Source organism: Jaculus jaculus, chromosome 1 (genome assembly GCF_020740685.1).
Source record: "Jaculus jaculus isolate mJacJac1 chromosome 1, mJacJac1.mat.Y.cur, whole genome shotgun sequence".
Lineage (NCBI taxonomy): Eukaryota > Metazoa > Chordata > Mammalia > Rodentia > Dipodidae > Jaculus > Jaculus jaculus.
This window is the reverse complement of record NC_059102.1, coordinates 186,010,312-186,031,653: the sequence shown is the minus strand read 5'-3', so window position 1 is coordinate 186,031,653 and position 21,342 is coordinate 186,010,312. Positions and strand designations below refer to the sequence as shown.

General features: G+C 36.5%; 1 protein-coding gene across 2 annotated transcripts in view; it reads right to left on the bottom strand.

The window, feature by feature from the left end:
- The window catches only part of Anxa10 (annexin A10), a 74,264-nt gene that overhangs the window by 36,738 nt on the left and 16,184 nt on the right, over positions 1 to 21,342 (bottom strand). For both annotated transcript variants that reach the window (XM_045141503.1, XM_012948484.2), the window contains exons 2-3: positions 7,700 to 7,781; positions 3,280 to 3,374 (exon numbers count right to left, since the gene is read on the bottom strand). In XM_045141503.1, the coding sequence (XP_044997438.1) occupies positions 3,280 to 3,374; positions 7,700 to 7,781 (177 nt within the window). The remainder of the gene's footprint in view (positions 1 to 3,279; positions 3,375 to 7,699; positions 7,782 to 21,342) is intronic.

The window sequence follows — 21,342 nt, the reverse complement described above, 5'->3', positions numbered from 1 at the left end:
CACATATAAGTAAGCTCATGGGTATGCCATTACGTACAGTGGTGGTTTGTGCTGATTGTCAAATTGACAGGACCCAGAGCATGAAGGATTACTTAGATTACGTTAGCCTCTGGAAATTCCTGTGAAGGATTATATTGATTACATCGACTTAGTCAGGAAGACCCACCTTATCTGTGCGCAGCACCAATTATATGGGCTATGGTCCTGGACTGTATAAAAAGGAGTGACCTGGCTGATGATGGTGGGCATCCTTCTCTCTCTGCTTCCTTACTGTGAGCTGAGTGTGGCTCACTTTCTCAAGCTTCCGCTGCCATGATATACTATTACCTGGAACTATATGTGGAAACTAACCCTTCCTCCATCAAACCATGTTTGTCTCAGCAATGAGAAGGCAAAAGGTAACTGACACAGCTACTGTGAAGAAGTATCAGAAGGCTGTGTTAACAGTATGGGTCTATTCTTCTGGATTTGAGGGGAGTGCACTGAGTGTTGTGTCTAGTGTGTGGGAAGGTGATGCAGTAGAGAGCACATGCAGTGAGAATTGGGCCACTGAAGACAGATGCAGTGATAAGAGGAATGGTGAGGAAACAGGCAGGGAGATGCAGATAACCATGAACACTTCTTCTTGGCTATAGTTGAGGAAGCATAAAGAAGAGAGACAGGGATCAAGACAGACAGTGGAAATAAAGTCATGAAAGCTTTACCTGCAGAGTGAAGACACAAGTGGATATATATGTGGCAGGAATAGAATAGACATTTAGGAAACATTTAGACTTTGAGTTATTCTGTATTCAGACAAAGTAGTGAGCTGTCCCAAGCAGTAACTTAGTGTATCAGTTGAGAATTATACCAGTAGTGTAGACAAAAAAGCTAAGAGGGGCTGGAGAGATGTCTTAGTGGTTAAGGTATTTACCTATGAAGTCTAAGGACCCAGGTTCAATTCCCCAGAACCCATTTAAGCCAGATGCACAAGGTGTTGCACATGGCTGGAGTTCATTTGCAGTGGTTAGAGGCCCTAGTGTGTCCATTTTCCCTCTCCTTTTCTCTCTCTTAAGTCAATGAATAAATAAATAAGTAAAAAGAATTTTAAAAAAAGGAAAGCTTGGAGATCTGAGGCAAGACCATGCAAGTGAAGAAAAATAGAAGTGTGTGAGAGGAAACATAAATGGCAAGTCTTAAGAACTGATTTAATTATAACAGTATTTCACAAGTGACAGACAAATCTGGTTCTGTGTTTTCCTTATCTTCTGTAATTTAGTGATCAACCCAAGCATGTGGATTGTTCAACCAAATTGAAGTCTTCAAAACTTCTATGACCTTCTATGAATACTGAAAGTGCTTTGCTCCAGCATATGCTTTTCAGTGGGTTTTAAATACATTGAGTTTAAGTATCTTATCTCTTGATTATTTTAGTCTGCTTTGATAAAATTTTATAGACCCTGACACAGAAGTTCTTTAGCCTAAATTAACTTGACATATACAAAGCTAATATCTATGTAAACCTTTGGATTAAAAATAATTTTCATGGGCTGGAGAGATTGCTCGGCATTAAAGTGCTTGTCTGCAAAACCTAACAATCTGTGTTAAATTCCCCAACTTCCATGTAAGCCAGAGGCAGAAAGTCATGCACACATCTGGAGTTTGCTTGCAGTGGCTAGAGACCCTGGCATACTCCTACTCTTTCTCTTTCTCTTTCTCTGTATGTCTCTCAGTTTATCTCTCTCGGCTTGTAAATAAATAAAGAGAATATTTAAAAATATTCCTGGGAGCTAGGAAGATGTTTCAATAGTTGAAGGTGCTTGCTTGTAAACCATGCAGCCTTGAGTTCAAGTCCCAAGCCAACCATGTAGTCCGGATGGTATAAGTGATGCGAGTGTCTGGTGGGTGTCCATTTGGAGGGAAGAAGCCCTGGCATGCTATTACACTCTGACTCCACATATGTACACAGTTTTTAAAAAATCCTGAAAAATAGCATCCCTTATATTACTATACAACTATACAACTTTTAACATTTTTGAACTATTTTTTCTTTCTCATTTAAAAATTATTATTATTAACAATATATTTGGTCTGGATGCACCATGTATTGTACCCTCTTTTTCCTTGTTCCTGACCCCATTCGATGATTGGGGACCTTCTTCAGTGGGGTTTCAGGTATTCCCCATGGGGTTGTAGTTTATGCATTGTGGGAGCAGCAGTCAGCTATATTTTGTGGAGGAGGGATACCTCTGGGCATGATGTTTCAACCTGTGGCTCTTACAATTTTTCTGCCTCTTCTTCAAAATTCCCTGAGCCGTGGTGGGTGAATTTTAAGTCTACTTCAGTGATGAGCTCTTAGCAGCCTAAAGAAAACAAGCATTGTTGTTTTGGAGTCGTATGCTGAGGTAACAGTTTTGTGTGGGGAAAATAGTCAGCTTCTTTGGCTTAATTCAATTCATGCCTCTACTTGTAGCAGCCTTTTGGGTCATTAATTCATTCTAAAACACAGAACTGCCTTTTATTGCATGTGTTACAGCCATTCAAAGACTGAGCGTTACAGACAGTTGTCAATTTATGTGGACTGTCTGAACAGTGAAAGTTTTATGATTATGTTCCATCGATAATGTTCACTTGACAACGTAATAGCTATTTCAGGCCCTTTTGGCCTTGAGAGTTTTTGTTCTGAATCTGTGATTTCAAAGTATAACAGAAGCAAGAGATTTTTAATGGTACTAGTTTTCAAATTAGAATGTGATTACTTTAAAACACAATGGATAGTTTTATTGCCTTAAACTATTTTTAAACTGCCACTTGGTTTTAATGGTCTCCATAACCATATGCTATAGAGAAGGAAAGATATTAGAGAATTCACTTAGGTGCAGAGATTGGTGAGGACCTTCAGAGAACTGGAGGAAGATATGTTACTTCAGACCCACTGATCCTTTGTCCTTTGCATACCTCCACTGATGCCCACATAGGTGTTATCAGCACACGTGTAGTGAGTTGGAACAAGTGGCGGTGTAAGGTTTTCAAACTTTCCTTTGAAGGATGCTATAATGGACTTTGAAAGGGACACATGGTCAACTGGGTGTGTGAACATACTCCTAGCTATGTTCATTTTATTTTATATCTCTTATGTCTTGAAACAGTCCCCAGGAATATGGGCTGTTTCTAATTAAAACAGAAGTCAGAAGTGTTTATGGTCTGTAAGATTGAGGAAATCAATTATTCAGGTTCTCAAAGAGAGGTAGTTAGCTTCAAGGAGTTTGTTCTAGAAGCATGTCAAGGGCGAGTCCCTACCCGGCCATACATGCTCTGGTAGGCCTCTGCAATCATCTGCCTCTGAGCATTGCTGCGTTGCGTTAGGATGTCAATCAGCATGTCTTTGTCACATTCTGGAAAGAAACAAGATTTCAAGATGAGTCAAGTTACTTTTCAGTAGAGAGGAAGAGATCATCATCTAGGAATCAAAACCAGTGAGCAGGTGCTATCTCTCATGGTATTTTAAAGTAATTATTATTATTTTTTGAGGTAGGGTTTCACTCTAGTCCAGGCTGACCTGGAATCCACTCTGTAGTCTCAGGGTGGCCTTGAACTCATGGCAATCCTCATACCTCTGCTTCCCAAGTGCTGGTATTAAAGGTATGCACCACCACATCTGGCTTTTTAAAGTAATTTTAGCTGGGTGTGGTGGCACATGCCTTTAATCCCAGCACTAGAAGGCAGATGTAGGAGAATCACTGTGAGTTACAGGCCACCCTATAAATACACAGTGAACTCCAGGACAGCCTGAGCTAGAGTGAGACCCTACCTTGAAAAACCAAAAGAAAAAAAAAAGTAATTTTAAAAAATTAGAAATCACACAGCCATGCTTCATGACTCCTAGATAACTTTCAATCTCATTTTCATGCAATTACTATACACTGTCTACCTACTAATAGATAAACCCCATAAGAAATGCAGTGTTTCTTCAGACATTTATTCTACTTTGCCACAAAAGAGCTTCCCTAACTTTCAAGCTGCTGGGGATAAGTCGGAACCATATGTCTCTCGATGTTTAGTCAAGAGGTGTGGCTGCTCTTGTCACAGCCCTCACAAGGAAATCATGGAAGCATAAGGTACTTGTGTACACCTCAGGCATGGGGGAACACATCATGGAACATGGTTTCTCACACCCATAACCCAGTCCTGTTTCTACACTGTGTATCTACTTCTATATCATATCATGTTGTATCCAATCATCATATCTCATTGTGTCATAGTAGAGTGGCCAAGATGACCTTCATTTTTCCATTAGTGTGACTATAATTCAGACTGGTTTCTAAGGTTAGCCCCTTGACCCACTTTTTTTTCAGATATTTTTCTTAGAAAACTCAAAATTGTAAATGCTTTTTGTGCTCTTGAGAGATGTAAATTTTCTTCTAGCTTCTTGTCAGTTTTATAATCTGGGAATGTTCCTCAAGCACTGATATTTGACACACACATAAAGAAAGTTGAAGTTGGATTATTTGGAAATTTCAAGAAGGAGATCAGATGGGGGAAGGGGGCAAGACAAGGTAATAGGGAGGTGGATATAAACTGAGTACATGATGCACATATATGAATACGTCATTATGAAACTTGCCATTTTATTCAACATATATGTGAATTGAAAGAAAAAGAATCTTGGAACTTGGGATGGAGAGATGGATTAGCACTTAAGGCAATTGCCTGCAAGGCCAAAGGACCTAATTTATATTATCTAGGATCCACATAAGCCAGATGCAGAAGGTGGCAAGTGCATCTGGAATTCGTTTGGGTCAGCTGCAGGCCCTAGTATGCCCATTTTCTCTCTCTCTATCTAACTCTCTCACTCTCAAATAAACAAACATTTAAAAAAATCTCTTTAAAAATATCAGAATCATCCTTTCAGGTGTCACTGTCAAGAATGATCGAGTTTCTATCTACTGTTGTCTGTGTGAGGAGCCCAACCTCGAAAAGAGCTAAGCAGTGATCACAGGTGGCCTGAGCACTTTGGTCAAGCACCATCCTCATGCCAACACTCCAGGTGCTCTTCCAATAGCTGGCTTACACAGGCTAGAGAGATGATTTAGTAGTTAAGGTTTGGCTGTCAAAGCCAAAGGAACCCAGGTTTGATTCTCCAGTACTCACATAAACCAGATGCACATGCATCTGGCATTCCTTTGCATCAGGTGTAGGCCCTGGCAACCCATTCTCTTTCTTTCTCTCTCTGCCTCTTTCTCTCTCACATAAACAAATAAATAAGTAAATAAATAAATATATTTAATCCTAGCACTTGGGATGCAGAGGTAGGAGGATTGCCATGAGTTCAAGGCCACCCTGACTCTACAAAGTGAACTCCAGGTCAGCCTGAACTAGATCTAGACCTTACCTCCAAAGACCAAGAAAAAACAAAACAAAACAAAACAAAACAAAACAAAACAAAACAAAACAAAACAACCTTAACCAATAGCTGGCTCTGTGCTGTTCCCTCTTTCTGTTTCAGAGAAGTCTAGTTCCATTTCTCCCCTCTCTTGTATTGGTTTTGATCTATATTGAATAATATATAATATAATTTTTAGTTTGACAGGAGAAGGTATTTAATGTAGGTCAGGAAAAATGAATTGTATGCACATTTAGAATAATTTTAAGCAACCATCTTTTTGGAAACTAAATCTACTCCGAGTGGTCTTAGGATCACAGGAAAACTATGAGTCATAAACAACCATTGTGTAGGTGATTGCATCACCCGTAAATAGAAGAGACATCAAAGTATTTTATGCAAGGAACAGAAATGGTCTGAAAGCTATCTTATTTAGCAAGAAGGCATAGAATCAGCAACATCTCCTGAGAGAGGCTTCTGAGAGGAAAGGCAGCATACTCCAAATATGAATAGAGCCACATCATTGTGTCTGGGGCTAACCTAGGTAAGTCATGAGCATATAGGAAAAGAAGTCACTATAGAAAACTCTGTAAGTGTATCATAGGCATTTCAAAGTGAACATTATTTTAGTGATAAATTGAAGATTTTTCAATTGCTTCCATGATGTTTTCCTTACAATGACCACATTTGTTGATTCATGCTAGCTGTCTGCTTTGGTGGGTCTCTTGAGATCCCCACAACCTACGTATCTGAATCACTCTGTAATTTTCAGTTTCCATAGCAGCCCTTATTCACTTTCCTTTACTAAAGTACTCCAAAGTAATTTCAAGTGAACATCAAACTTTTTGAATGTGTTAATTAAAATTAAATTAAGCATGACTTTTGAAATAAATAATTTATATGCAACTTTAGACAATTTTTGCAAAGACTACTTAATTTTCATTTGTTTTAGAATCCATTTATTTTTTGCTTTTAGATTTATATAATCAGGATAGCTTGTGGAAATATTGCTAATTGCCATGCTCAGTTACTTCCCCAAAGTTATCATGGTAGACAGACTCTTATACATGTGAATCAGCAGTGCTCTGGCATGCTGCCCTAGATGCTGTGCATTAATACGCAAACCACCTGAAATTCTTCAGCCCATAACATGATAAGCAAAATGTTATGATGGTTAAAATGAATACATTTTTACCACGGAAGGTTATTTTTTTGTAATTTTAAAGTAAAATTCATCCTCATTAAGAAAAAGTTGCTTTGTCTCTACACTTTTCCTAGTGAGGATATTTTAAAAGGAATGTAAAGATTACCAACTTCTAAAGCCAGCTGTAAAGAGCATATTTAAAGTCTTTCATTATTATCCTATGAGTTGTCACTAGTGAATAAAAGATACAGATGTTACACACATACACACACACACCACCATGCACCTACATAAAGAGACAGTTCCTACAAAGGCAACCTTGTCTTTAAAGTCAGGAGCCGGCTTTTTTATGTAAAGCCTTGCATGTTTTATATAATCCTTTCTTTCACATTGTTTATGCCCCATTCCTGCTTACCAGAAGTCTTTTCAAAATAGGTGTTAAGAAAATTATATGAATACTTAACAATTCCATGTCATATCTTAAATATTAAATTTACAAGAAGGAATTAAACATATTTTCCCCTTTCTACATTTTTTTTTTCCTAAACTCTAGGCTTCTAGGATGGATGTTCATTTATTAAGCTAAACTCCAAGTGCTAGGACCTTACTTGGCCTGTCTGTGGGTGAGACGGGCTGGCCAGAACAAATGGTCTTTCAAGGACGAAGGAACTCAAATGCAAAGTAACTGGGGATGCTTGGTTGGAGAGCTTGGAGTGCTCAGAGAGCGAGGCAAAGGCAAAGGCTTCTTTGGAGAATTTGGACTAAAAGTAGATAAGAGAGAAAATAGCTTTCCAGGCAAGAAGATTATTGGCCTAATTAATGAGGTGTGAACCAACAGAGCATTAGGGGCAATGGTATTGACTTGGCTGGTTTTGTCAGCAGCGATAGAACCAGGCTAGAAAACCAAGCAATGCATAGGTCAGGATGGATGTCTTATTTTAAGTAAGGGCCTTTGGTCCATAGTGAAGCACATAAAGATGTGAGGAGCTCATTTCATGTTGAGATTTGCAGTTTCTCAGTGCTGCTATCTGCACCCTTACAGTCTTTTCCTTTTTTTTTTTTTCTCAAACTAGCATGTTATTTGTTTAATTTGTGTTTTATAAGGCATGAGCTATACTATAGCCACAGTCTAAAGTTAAAACAAGGTAAAGTAAGGAATAATATAATAAAAAGTAGAAATCCTTTCAACTTACCAAATCCTTGGAGCGCCCCCCCGAGCATTTGGGCATCCATTACAGGGTTGAAATTAGGAGCTGGGAAGATGGTTCCTTGGACCTAGTGGGGAAAGTCAAAACATAAGAAATTGTATGAACTCACATGAAAGACTTCAATGTTTCCACAAATGCATACAGAAGATATTCTATATGTTTAAATTACTCTAGGTCACATGCACAAGTATGTTAAACAGTTGTTCTAATTGGATGTTAAATGTAGAGAAGAGATTTTAGTTTATTTTATCCAGTGGTCTCTGCATGTTGGTGTCTATTATTGAAATAGGAAGCTGAGATGCTAGAACCAATAGCAGATAGATGTAAGAACCAAATTAAATACAGCTGTTTTCTTAACAAACAAAAGGGCTAGGGACTATTTTGCACAAACTGAAAGGAGAAATGAACTTGGAAGACCCATGTTATTCATATGAATTAGAAATGACACTCACTGCCATTTATTTATTTATTTATTTTGCACACAAGAAGCCCTAAAATCATATGAGAGAAAATTAAAATGTTTGGATGTGGGTTATGGGATTCCTAAAACTCTGAAGTGTGTAGATAGGATAGAGATGATTTACTTGAAGACTGTAGCTTCAGAAGAAACAAAGCCTTGATGGATATTCTACTTAACTTCTGTCTTTTGTCATTTAAGGTAGACTTTTGTTCCACATGGTTCATTGTTTCAACTAGAACTTCCAGGACTGGATGCATATAACCACATCAACACCAGAGAGCTGTCCATTAAAATTAATGAATGTGAAGGGCAGCTCTCCACAATTGTTGTCAGTGTGCTCTGAATAAATAAAAATGCTATCTCGTGGTGAATGAGCTTACTAGACCTCATTCATTGAGCTGGTGTTTCAGTAGAGTGATCTAGGTGAAGATATAGCTTTCTAGAACCTGTTGTTAGTTTATTAAACAGAACAAGGCTAGGCCATCATTTCTTATTAAGTGAATATTAATATGGCATTGCTGAAATATTTATGAAAGGATTTTGGAGCATTAGGAACTTGTTTTCTTGAATTATATTTAAGCATTAACTCTCATCTGAGATCTCATTTATTGATAAAAATAAACATGAAATTACACACTGCAAGTTGACCCCAAACCATATAATAGTCATGGTGGAGCTAATTTTGCATTCTTTGAAGTATATCTGCCTTTGTGGAATGTGCTTCTCCAATGTCCACATGGACAGATGCATGTAATTGAAATTAAGATGGCCAGGTGTGATGGTCCAAGCTTGTAATCCCAGTATTTTAGAGGCTGAGACAGGAGGATTGTCATTAGTTCAAGATCAGCCAGAACTACATAGCCTGGTCTACAGAGTGAAATATTGTCTAAAAAAAAAATCCCACAAAAAGAATCAAAAAAAAATATTTAAAAAATTAGTTTGCCACTGAGTTCTCAGATTATTGGAACACTGTCTAGAAAGAAAGCACTTGTGAGTCAATCCTCTACTCCCAGAAGGTACTTATTAGTAGACAGTGGGAGTTATGCCTTTTATTTACCAAACTATTAAACTCTGTTAGTCTTACTGAGTATTCTTTCATTTATTAAATTATGTTCAGGTAACATATTCTAATGTAAATTTCTCATTCGAGTCCTGTCCACACCACACATTTCCTTTTCAATGCTGTGGTCCTGGAGGAGATTTCAATCTGTGAAATACTAGCCATCTACCTTTAAATGTGAAATTCTGCTATTTGTCAGTGCCCTTTAAGAAATCGTTTATATCTATGTATTTCTTTCATTGAGGACTCACTGAGACTATTATTTTAGAGGGGTTTTAGGTTCATAGTAACATTGGACGGAATGGGCTGGGGTTCTCCTCATGCCTCTCTCTCCACTCATGCACAGCCCTTGCCATTAAAACATCTTCCTCCAGAGTGGTGTAATTGTTACATGAGCCTGCTGGGCACAGTAGTCCCACAGAGTTCATCCTTTACATTAATACTCACTAATGAGCTTGCATATGCTTCTGGTTTGGACAAGCTTATAAGGACGTGTGATCCTTATTATAGCCACCATTATAATATCATGCAGAGTAGTTTTAATGCTCTGAGAATCCTCTGTGCATTAACTATTATGCTCCCACCTCCACTCCATTTAAGGAGTTTTGAGAAATAAGAGTTGGGAATGAATGTTCCACTTAAACATTACCACTTACTACTTACTTTAATGGCCTTCATTGTGCTGAGTGCTATCAGCTACTGGCAGATCAGAGCTTTGAGCTTCCAAAGAGAAAATGTATTTGGAGAAAACAATAAGATATATTTATGAATTAGGTATATGTTATCGTGGCAATTTCAAGCACAGACTAAACCAATATCCCCAGAAACCACTTCATTAGAGGAGTAATGGATCACTGAGAGTCAGCTGGAGTATGTGCTCTAAAGCCAAAGTATATTCCTTTTGGGGAAAAGAAGAAGACTCTGAAAGCAGCAGCCAAGAAAGTTTGGGGATGTCCATAGTCAGTTATCTGCCAATCTGTAGTTTATATGTTTTTGTGGTTATCAAAAAAATCTGTACAGGTTATTAGTATAATGTATTATTATATGATGATGTAATTCTTTTTTATTTAAATTTTTTATTTATTGATTTGAGAGAGACAGACACAGAGAGAAAGACAGGTAGGGAGAGAGAGAGAATGGGCGCGCCAGGGCTTCCAGCCTCTGCAAACGAACTCCAGACGCGTGCGCCCCCTTGTGCATCTGGCTAACATGGGACCTGGGGAACTGAGCCTCGAACCGGGGTCCTTAGGCTTCACAGGCAATCGCTTAACCGCTAAGCCATCTCTCCAGCCCTTCTTTTTCTTTTTTATTGTTATAGTTTCAATTTTACTTGTTTTCTTCTTTCTCTTATTTAATTGTGTGTGTGTGTGTGTGTGTGTGTGTGTGTGTGTGTGTGCACATACAACATGTAGTGCATGCATAGGTGCACCAGGGTCTCTTGCCACTGCAAATGAACACCAGACACTTGAATCAATTTTTATGTCTCTCTTATGTGGGGTACTTGGCAATTCCATCCAGGCCAGCAGACTTTATAAGCCAAACATCTTTAACTGCTGAGTCATCATCTTAGGGCCCTATTTAAAATGGTATTGGCCTAAATACAATACATTAAAATATTTTTGAAATAATGCCAGCAATCAATCTACACCATAATTGTCCACACAGGAAAATCTTCTTTTGAAATATTCTCTTTTACTGATGTTGTCATTTGGATTGCATGATTGATTTTCTTATTGCATCATCTTGATCTCCATTTCACAAACTTAGGGCACTGAAAACAATCTTACATGAAGATCCCACAGAGAATGTTTTTCAAATGTCTTCTTGATCCTTACTCTATGTGTTGCCAAAACGTTAGGTTTTGTGTGATATTATTAGTAGTGACAAATTTAATTCAAAATAATTGTTGTGGGCTGGGGAGATATTCACAGTTTAAAAATACCGGTTTGCCAATCCTGCTGACCTGAGTTTAGGTCCTAAGGAGCCCATGTAAAGCCAGAGGCCCATTTGTTTGTGGGAACCAGGGAACCAGGCATTCATACACACATACATGTACACATGTACGCATGCAAATAAGTAAATAAATAAATACAAAAGAAAGCAAAATAATTGCTGATTTCACCTTTTCCTGTTTTCACAGACTATGAGAATGTTGACTATACAGGTTCCATTGAAAACTTAATTTGAAATTTGGATACATTAACTTCAGCTTTAGGTATTGTCTCTCAGTATTTATGATTCATACAAATTGAACTTATTTCTATGATATATAATGTTATGGTTGGATATAATATTAAGTGTGTATTTCCAGGTTAAGTTACTTATTTGATAATCCAATGAAAAGATGATTACATCATAAGTAAGTGACCTATATCAGAAACACCTTTTATCATATTCTCACCCTTTGATTTCTAATAAGACTGGGAAGTTTGGACACAATATCAATATGCTTCTGTTCAGAAGAGACTAATGATGTGGATTTTAGGGAGTGGATTTTATTAGTAGAAAGTGACACTAGAGCATGAAAAAGCCGAGTAATTAAAACATGTGTGAAAAAGTATATTTAAGAAGAAAAATGCACATTTATAAAATACAGAAAAATATTCAGTGTGTATCCTAGAATGTGAACACAGTACTTAATATCCAAGATCACTGAAAGTTAGTTAAACAGCACAGCATATTAATTTTAGAACTCCCATTCTTCTGCTAAACTAAGACATAACAACATGAGAAAACAGAGTCATTACACTTTATAAACAATGTTCTACTTTCAGATAGATTCAAATACAAATGTGACAGAAAAGAGGACATTCAAACTCCCATATTGTTTTTCATACCTTTCTTCTTGCTTCCAACATTGTCACAGACATTATTATTATACCATCAAAATCTATAACACTTATACTCTGCTATCACTGTAACAGCTCACATTTTTGACTATTACAATATATGTGGACTTAGGAAGCAATTATTTTACCTATTCTGAAGCATTAGTATTTTCTTAATTGAATTTTGTAAATGCACTTTTTTTCAAGAAGTGCATATAAATAGTATTTTCTTTGAAGTGAAAATATCTCATGTTTAATTAGATTTTGACTGGTGATATAGATTTGCTTAGAAATTTCATGTATCTTAGAAACAAGGTTAAAATAAGAACAACTTTTTTATAAGTATGCACATTCAGGAATGCCTCTACAGTTTCCTATCTAGATTTCTTTGAGCACAAGGGGCAAGGAGACCAACACAGAGAAAAATCCACGCCTACCAAATCAGAGAGCCAGAGCCTCAGAGGCCCCCAACACCTCAGCACTGAAGCAGACCAAAAATGAACCAAACATGGCTCAGGGAAATTTTGCGGAAGAGGGGGCGGAAAGAATGTCAGAGCTACGTGTTGGGTCATGATATGCAGAGACATTTATCGTACCAATAACTGTGGGCTAACTCCACAATGCACAACCCATTTACATCAACAAGGAGGGGCCAATGGGGAAGGGGTAGGTCACGGATGAGCCTGGTAATGGTACCAAACTTCCTGTACTTGCAGAATAGAAAACTAATAAAAAAAGAAAAAAATGAATTTCATATATATTAAAATTCCTACATATATTTCAATGTTCTACTCAAGTCTCATCTCCTATAAGTAATTTTCTGATAACTACACTAAAATTTTTCTTTCATGAATTGCTGTAATTGTTATAATCACTGCAATTTACAAAAACTTAAATATCTCACAAAGTTGTATTTCCCAGAATTATATTTCATCTCCAAGGACACTCTGATATTAAAGTAGCATTGTCCATATTTTGCAAATAAAAAAGGATGAGGCACTATGACGGTCAGGAACTACTGTACCAACATTAGTGCTTAGTGACAGAGACTTGCTTCCTAATCTTCTTGGAGGCCAGCATGAAACATTTAAATTCTGCAAATTCCTTGTAGGACTTAAGCTGGTGGATGTCATCCCTTCTATAGTCTCATTTTAATGCTCAACTAATTTGTCTGTACCTTTTCAGTTAAGAATTATTTGTTAGACAGTACTTCCTGTTTCTCAAAGCCAGCATTTTGAGTTCCTAATGAATGGTTGGAAATATATAAAATATTTCAAAGTTAATTCATTCATTAACCCAAGAGGCAGGTAAAGGTCTTTTAGTAAAAGATGTTCTTCCTGTAAACTTACCGGGGTATATTCTTTCAAAGTGCAAAGCTAGGTGTACATGTTAAACCCAGGCACCTGGAGAAGGGATGATCCACACGTAAATGTGGTCCCTAGAAGAGCAGATGTTTCCGAAGAGCTATAAACTCTGTTGAAAATCTGAAAGTTTGTGATTGCAGAACAACTGTGTCACCACAGCTGTGTGTGAGAAGAATCTGCTATATTACAAAGGCAGTTCTGAAGGCAAGCTCATCTGCAAGCAAGATGGCATATTTTCTGTTACAGACAGTTTCCAATTATGTGGATGTGTGAGACAGATTTTTTTAAAATCTCTTCTTGGGGTCTCTGATATATTTTTTAAAATTTCTTTTGTTTTTAAATTGAAAACTCGAATTTTATGAGCATACTGTAATTTGATCATATTTCCATTACCCTTTTTAGTACCCTCTACCCTGTCCCCCATTTCACGGAGGACCCTCCTCTTCCTAGCTAGTCCTTCCTCTATTTTATTTTCCCATTGTTTTTGTCATCAATGTCAAAATATTGATGTGTTCAGAACGGCATGCCTTGTGGGAGTAAACATAGCCTAGGATGGGTCATCTAAAATGCAATTCTACCTGACATAGTTTTATTAGCTGACACATTAACTCCCTTTTGTACTAAATGACTAGAACTAAGAACACAATACCAGTGAGAGAGACCCACACATTATATGAAAAAATGTTTGTAGAGAAACATTAGATAAAATAATCTACTAATAACTATAAATACATTCAAGTATTATAAACATGAAATATTTTGAGTAGTGAGTAGTAGAATTTCTATTATTTCTGACTATTTGTACAAATATAATATTATTTTCTATTATATATTAAAGATTATGTGATAAACCATGAAAAGCAGAAAACTATGAATAATTATAATTTTTTTTACTACTGGATATCACATATTTCTTAAATAAAGAATAATCAAGCAAGGCATGGTGGTGCATGGCTTTACTCCCAGCACTCAGTGGGCAGAGGTAGGAATCACTGTGAGTTCAAGGCCAGCCCGAGACTACGTAGTGAACTGCAGGTCAGCTTGGGCTAGAATGAGATCCTACCTCAAAAAACTAACTAACTAACTAACTAACTAACTAACTAAATAAATAAATAAATAAAATTGTTACACATTTTAACATTTTCTATTTTTTTCTGTTAAGATATATGTACATATATGTATATACTTTTAAGTAAGCAAAACTCTAAAAATATAAGACCTAAAAAAATGGCCTGGAAGGAGTCATTCTAGTATGGCACATATTTTGTAAGGACTTAAGGGCTTTCCTTTGAATAAATATCAGCCAGGTTCTCAATAATTTGGAAGAGTTCTCCATTCCTTAGTATGGCATATTAGAAAAGACAGGACACTGCTGAGATGGAACCTCCAGGGCTTCTGGAGAGCAATCACATTACAATTACTTCTCCATCCCGCAGACTGGTTCCTACCTATGGAGTTTGGGGAGCTGTGAGCACAGTGTATATCAAAGGGATCAAAACCCTGCAGAATTATTGTTGCTTCCTCCCTGGAGTGGAATACACCTGCTGGGGCCTCCCACTGCCTGACTGAACATCAGATGGTATTCTACATAATCATTTCAGCTCTAAGGGGATGCATGAGTTTTTTTGTAAGTAAAGCTGGGGAGATTTATTGAGAAAATAGTGAAAAAGCCCCATGTTTCAGTGCAAGCATGCTTAGGATTTCAGCCAATATCCCTAGATAAGATAGAAAGGGAGGAAGGAAAGATTATATATGTTGAGTTATAAGTCCAAAACCCCACAGATTTAGCTGTGAAGATCTTCTGGCCACACTAGTATTTTCACTCACTGGGCTGTTGAGTGTCCATGTCCGTAGAGGGAGGCCATGTCCCTCCATTGCTTAGTGCCCATGTCCATAGAGGGAAGGGCATGATCCTCCTTTGTCTTTTTTCGTTGCTTTACAATGCCCCCTAATTTGAGTACAATGGCAGAACTGCAGAGTATCACAAGAACTTCAATATATAGCTGGTAATGTCAAGAATGTAATAATAAACTATGAAATGATGTGATTTATTTCTGCTAAAAATTAAAAGAATGAGACCCACAGTTATGTATTTAATTTCCAGATGTATTCTTTTTTTTCTTTTTTTGGTGTGCTCGTATGTGCTTGTGTGCGTATGCATGGGCATGCCAGGACACACAAATGGAGGGCACAGGATAACTTCAAGATATAGATCCTTGCCTTCCATCTTGTTTGAGACTTGATTGTTCTTGTTGTTTGCCATTGGGAATGCCATAATACCTGGCCTCTGGGATCCTACTGGCCCCTCCTCCCATAGCCCTAAATCCATTGGCAATACAGATACATGCACCATTTTGCCTCTTGCTTTAGATGGGGGCTGGGGTTCTGACTCTCGTTAGCAGGCTTGCAGACCAAATGCCTTTAATCACTAATTCATTTTCGCAGCCCCTGCAAGTTACATTTTTAAAAGCAGTTATCGTGGAAGATCTATACCAGCTGCTCCCATATGATTCTGGGACAACTATTTCAGAATTGCCTTTGAAGACATTTGGATATTTATAAATTAACAAAGGATTTGAAATCTGCAGTTAGCCAAACCTAGGACTTATGATATGTGGAGTAGTAGAGCTGTTCAACACAAGTATATTTGTATGTTAAAAATGTATGTTGAGGGTTGGGGAGATGGCTTAATGGTTAGGGTGCTTGCCTGAGAAACCTAAGGACTCATGTTCAAATCTCTAGATCCCACACACGCCAGATGCACAGTGATGCAAGCACACAATGTTGCACATGCACACAAGGGGGCGCATGCATCTGGAGTTTGTTCACAGTAGCTGAAGGCCCTGGTGTGCCCAATCTCTCTCTCTCTCTGTCTCACAAAATAAATAAATAATTAAAAGTATGATGACATTAATTAAATTGGAGATGAAATTTTAAACAAAAAAATCAGTAAATTTCATATTGTTTCATCATACTATGAATTCAATTAATCAAACATCACTAAGAGCATGGATTTAAAATATGGATGGATGCCTATGGATATGTCTCGATGGTTAGAAGCACTTGCTTGCAAAGTTTGATGGTCTGGGTTCAAGTCCCTAGCACCCACATAAAAGCTGGATGTAAGGTGGTACACACTTCTGTGACTCCAATGAACCTACAATGGGATGTGGGAACAGGAAAATCTGAAGGTCACAGCATAATTAGTTTGACATTCTGTTGCAGCCTGGAAGTTCATTTTCAGCAATAAGAGAGCCTTTTAAAACTGACTACATGTACCTCAAAGTTGATCTCTGTCCTCTGTACACATGTGATGGGGTATGTGTACTGTCCAAACACATACACACAAATAAAATGATAAGTGAATATTCAAAAAATAATGATGGGTTTGTCTGAACCTATGTTTACTGTTGGAAAATCATTTGCCTTACACCATTCTCAGTTATCATTCAATATAAAGAATACCTTTGAATATACTTTTTTTTTTTTTTTTTTTTTTTTTTGTTTTTTGTTTTGAGGTATGGTCTCACTCCAGCTCAGGCTGACCTGGAATTCACTATGTAGTCTCAGGCTGGTCTTGAACTTACAGTGATCCTCCCACCTCAACCTCTGGAGTGCTGGGATTAAAAGCTTGTACCATTATGCTCAGGTTTCACCTTTTTAATGTAATGGATGTTCATAGGTTTTTAGAATAAGTAACATATATCCATACAATTTCATATATAATAATTATAAATGAAACATACTTTAGTGTCTTCTGTTAAAGTTAAAACTGTCAGGTATTTCTAATTCAGTAACTTAGGCAATGAAAGTTTCAGTTATTTTTTGAGAAGGATTTAGAGATATTAAGATTTTGTATTAGAAGAGGCTATAAAACATAGCACATATCTAGTGTTGGGGCCGACATGTTATATAACTTGCTAAGGGGAACACGGGAAACAGAATTTTCAGAAGAGGGAGAGATTCCATGCCTGCTCTGTCACCAGCAGCCACTGAATTTTATTCATATGTGCCAGAGACTGTTTCATAGTAGTTTTTAACATGAATTTGGAAAACTTAATTCTTTTATTTTGTTCACCTGTTTCATTTACATGAAATGTTGAATATGTCCTACCCAAAGTTCCAAATTCAGTTTAAGCATTGTCATTATGACACTTTCACTAATTTTGTTTTGTGGCACTTTTCACTTTGTGTCTATTACATGCAGCCTTTCAGTTTTGCATTTGTCTTCATATTTAAGTTTTAAACTTCCAGAGGGCAGGTGAAATTTTTTTTTTTCTCCTTGCTTTTCCAAGCAGTGAATATATAGCTTGATGTGTAATATAGACTTAATGATTTTTTTTTTTCCAAATCAGGGTCTTGTTTTAGCCCAGGCTGACCTGGAATTCACTATGTAGTCTCAAGGTGGCCTCAAATTGACAATAATTCTCCTACCTTTGCCTACCAACTACTGTGATTAAAGGCGTCTTGCCTCTCTCAAAGAATTTTTATAAAGGATAAAAATCCATGTCCCACAATGAAATCTATAGCTTACACAGTAATATTTTATTTAAATTATTCACATAAGCAGGCTATACTTCAAACTTCTTTTAAATTTGCATTTCCTTGGTAATTGTGTGAACAATTCTGTGAGACTGATATTACAAATCTTATTTCAAACATACTAAGTTGTTTAAAAGCACAGGGATGATGTGTCATGAAGCTAACACTCAACTCCATGGCTACTGCCTTTCCACTATATCTGTAACTGATGGAAAACCAAATAACATGTGGTATTGAGCTCTTTGATTCTGAAAAGAAAAAAAAAATCCCATCTATTTCCAAAGGATTCTGCAGGTATAGACAAATTTCCACAAGCAAAAGCTCTTATTTTTATGGCAGTTTAAAGAGAAGAGGAAAGGAGTGCGTTTGTGTATGTTTTAGAGGGAAGTACTGAAAGAAAGATATCCAAAAATTTTCGCATGCATTGGAAAGATATCTAGTATTCAATTGCAAGTTATGTTCAGAGAACCACACTGTAAATCCTTCTGGTCTCCTGTCTCCTGAATCCCCAGTAGAAGTTGTTTTGTCTCTTTTTTATTTTTCTTGTCCTTTCTTTTTTCTCTTCTTTTCTTTTCTGCTTTTGTTTGTTCATTTGGTTATGGCATTTGGGTGGGTAAAGAAATCAGGTTGTACTGTTGCTGGGTTATCTGACTCAGGAAGACCAGAACTGGCTGAATAGTTCCTAAACTAATTAATCCAGGGAAACAAACACAACTGCAATTAACAAGACCATTAGCCTTGATTTTCTGTAGCTTTATTCTTTATTTCCCTAGCTTAAGAAGGATTTTAGGGAGACAGAGAAGGGCTAGAGCTTTTTTGATCTTAATTTCTGTCTAAAAGAATCTTGTGGCTTCAGCTTATATTCTCATTTATGCAAAGAAAATAAATATGTATATAGACTAATCAAAGTAAAATTTAATTAGGAGATACCTAATTTATAAGTACCAGCACAACTAGTGATATTTAGACAGGGTTAATCATAAATTGATGCAAAAGTATTTATAGACATTATCTAATTTGCTAAATTAGTGAGTTTAAAAATCTTATAATTTGAATGTCAAGGCATAAAACAGGCAGAGAAGATGCTATTTCACCCAGGTATCCTCTTTCAATTAAGACATAAAGTGTTTCAGCTAAGTGCTTTTACTATTTTGGGAAGCAATTTCCATGAAGATGTAATTGAAAATAACTTTAACTTAATAGATTACTAAACTTAACATTTAGAGTAAAAAAGAAAGTATCAAATGCTACTGACCATGCAAAGTTCATGGTCATGGTAGGCAATTTCTAATACCTGGAATTTGTAACTAACTCTCCTCAAAATATATCTATTTTGTGTTCTCACATAAATATATTGCATATGTGAATAAATATATTATTATATTATACATATATTATAGACACTGTGCTCTTACACATGTATGAATGTATGCCAAGGCCTCTTGCTGTGCCTGTCCAGCTTTATATAGCTGGCTGGGGGATTGAACCTTGGTCCAGGAGGCTTTGCAGACAAGTGACTTTTACTGCTGGGCCATCTCTCCAGTCCCTACAGATACTATTAAATCATGCATATCAAAAACATTATGTATCTCAAGATGGAAAATGTGTTTTGGATTATTTAAAGATGTTCTAAATATAATTCCATCTGTCTTCATACAAGTGGGTCAGAAGGAGCTTTGAATAGAGAAGAAAAAGGAAATGAGGTAACAAAAACACCATTTTGTGTTGATATCCTTGATGAAGGAAGGATGACTGAGGAATATAGGTGATCCCTCAAAGCTAGAAAGCACATGGAAACCATATCTTGCCTAGACTCCCAAGAAGGTCCCAATCCTGATGATAACCTAACTTTATCTTAGTGAAATTAGTGAACGTTTGGAGCTCCAGGACTTTAAGAGCATGAACTTCTGCAAACTTAAGTAGTTGAGTTTGTGATCATTTGTTATCAGAGCATAGAATATTAATAGATCCACTTTTTCATTTGTGTCCACCTCATCTCACAAATTTGTCCTAAATACCCCCTTGTATCCTCATCAGATGATGTCTGTCCATATGGAATGACAGAGTAATGAAAAGAAGTCAATACTAAAGAAAATACAGAAAAAATCAGATAATAAAACATCACAACTTTAACTAAATTTAGCTCATCTCATATTGGTGACTAGTAATGAAAAGAACAAAATTAACATTCTCAGCATGACATTTAAACATATTCAGATCACTTTAAAAATTCACAAATTGCCCTCAAAAGTAATTCTCTTGCTTAAAATAAAAGGTGAGAAGCCACTTGATTCCTTCTAGAATCCAGAAACAGTTTAGGCCTCAAAAGTTTTCAACCCAGCAAAATGGTAACTTAAAAGGCAGTGAAAGGAAACATACCATTCATGCATTCTGTCTAATCATTAACATTCATAACTGATTTCAGTCAAGTGAAAGATGAATCAGTTGACAGAAGAGATAAAAAGCAATAGTTCAATTCTATTAATACCAAAATCTAGAAATAATAGCTCAAATTGACAAGCTTGTTCCAAACCCAATATCCTTCTTTCTTTTCTTTTTGAGTGCTGGGACCACAGAGGTATCCTGCCACATCCTACATTTATGTGGGTGCTGGATATCATTTGCAAACAATTTATCTAATCTACATGCCCATGTAAACCAAAGAGAAAAATATGTCATTTAAAAAATACCATAGAGAAAATATAACATGTCAATTAAAGATATAACCAAATTCAGCAAAAGTTAACCAGATAGCTTTAATACCAGTATACCATTTCATTATGCTGTTGAGTTTATGATACCTATCCTATTAGTACCTATATAAAATTTTAGACAATATGAGTTTTCTTATGAACATTTTCTCAAAATACAAAGAGAATTACGGAAGAAAAGAAAGGAAGAAAAATTAGATTCTAAATTTTTACTTCTCCTGCATTTCATAGGAGAAAGAAATGGTGTCTCATAGCTGAGAGGGGTAAACTGGATTCTCTTTGAACAAGGGCACACACGTTATATATCATCCTGTTGTTTTGAGGAGTCTTATTTGCTCCCTAATTTCATTTTCTGGAAGGCATTTCTATCCTATTTCTGAAACAGTCCCTTTCCTCCATGTTAGTATTTTACATAGGAAAAAGCACCAGTCTACTAAATAACAAAAGTAGAAATAGTTGCATATCTTGAGGAAAGGTATGGAACATGTACAAACATTAATATTGATATTTATAATATCTGGGATGAGCATAAATAAGAATGTATGGAGTGGAACAATGAAGAATGGGATAGGCTCAATTGTAACTTTTTTCCAACCCCAATTCTCATACCAAAACTACGAATCCCTCTATCATTGAGAGTTCATGAATCTGACCCCTTTTGTT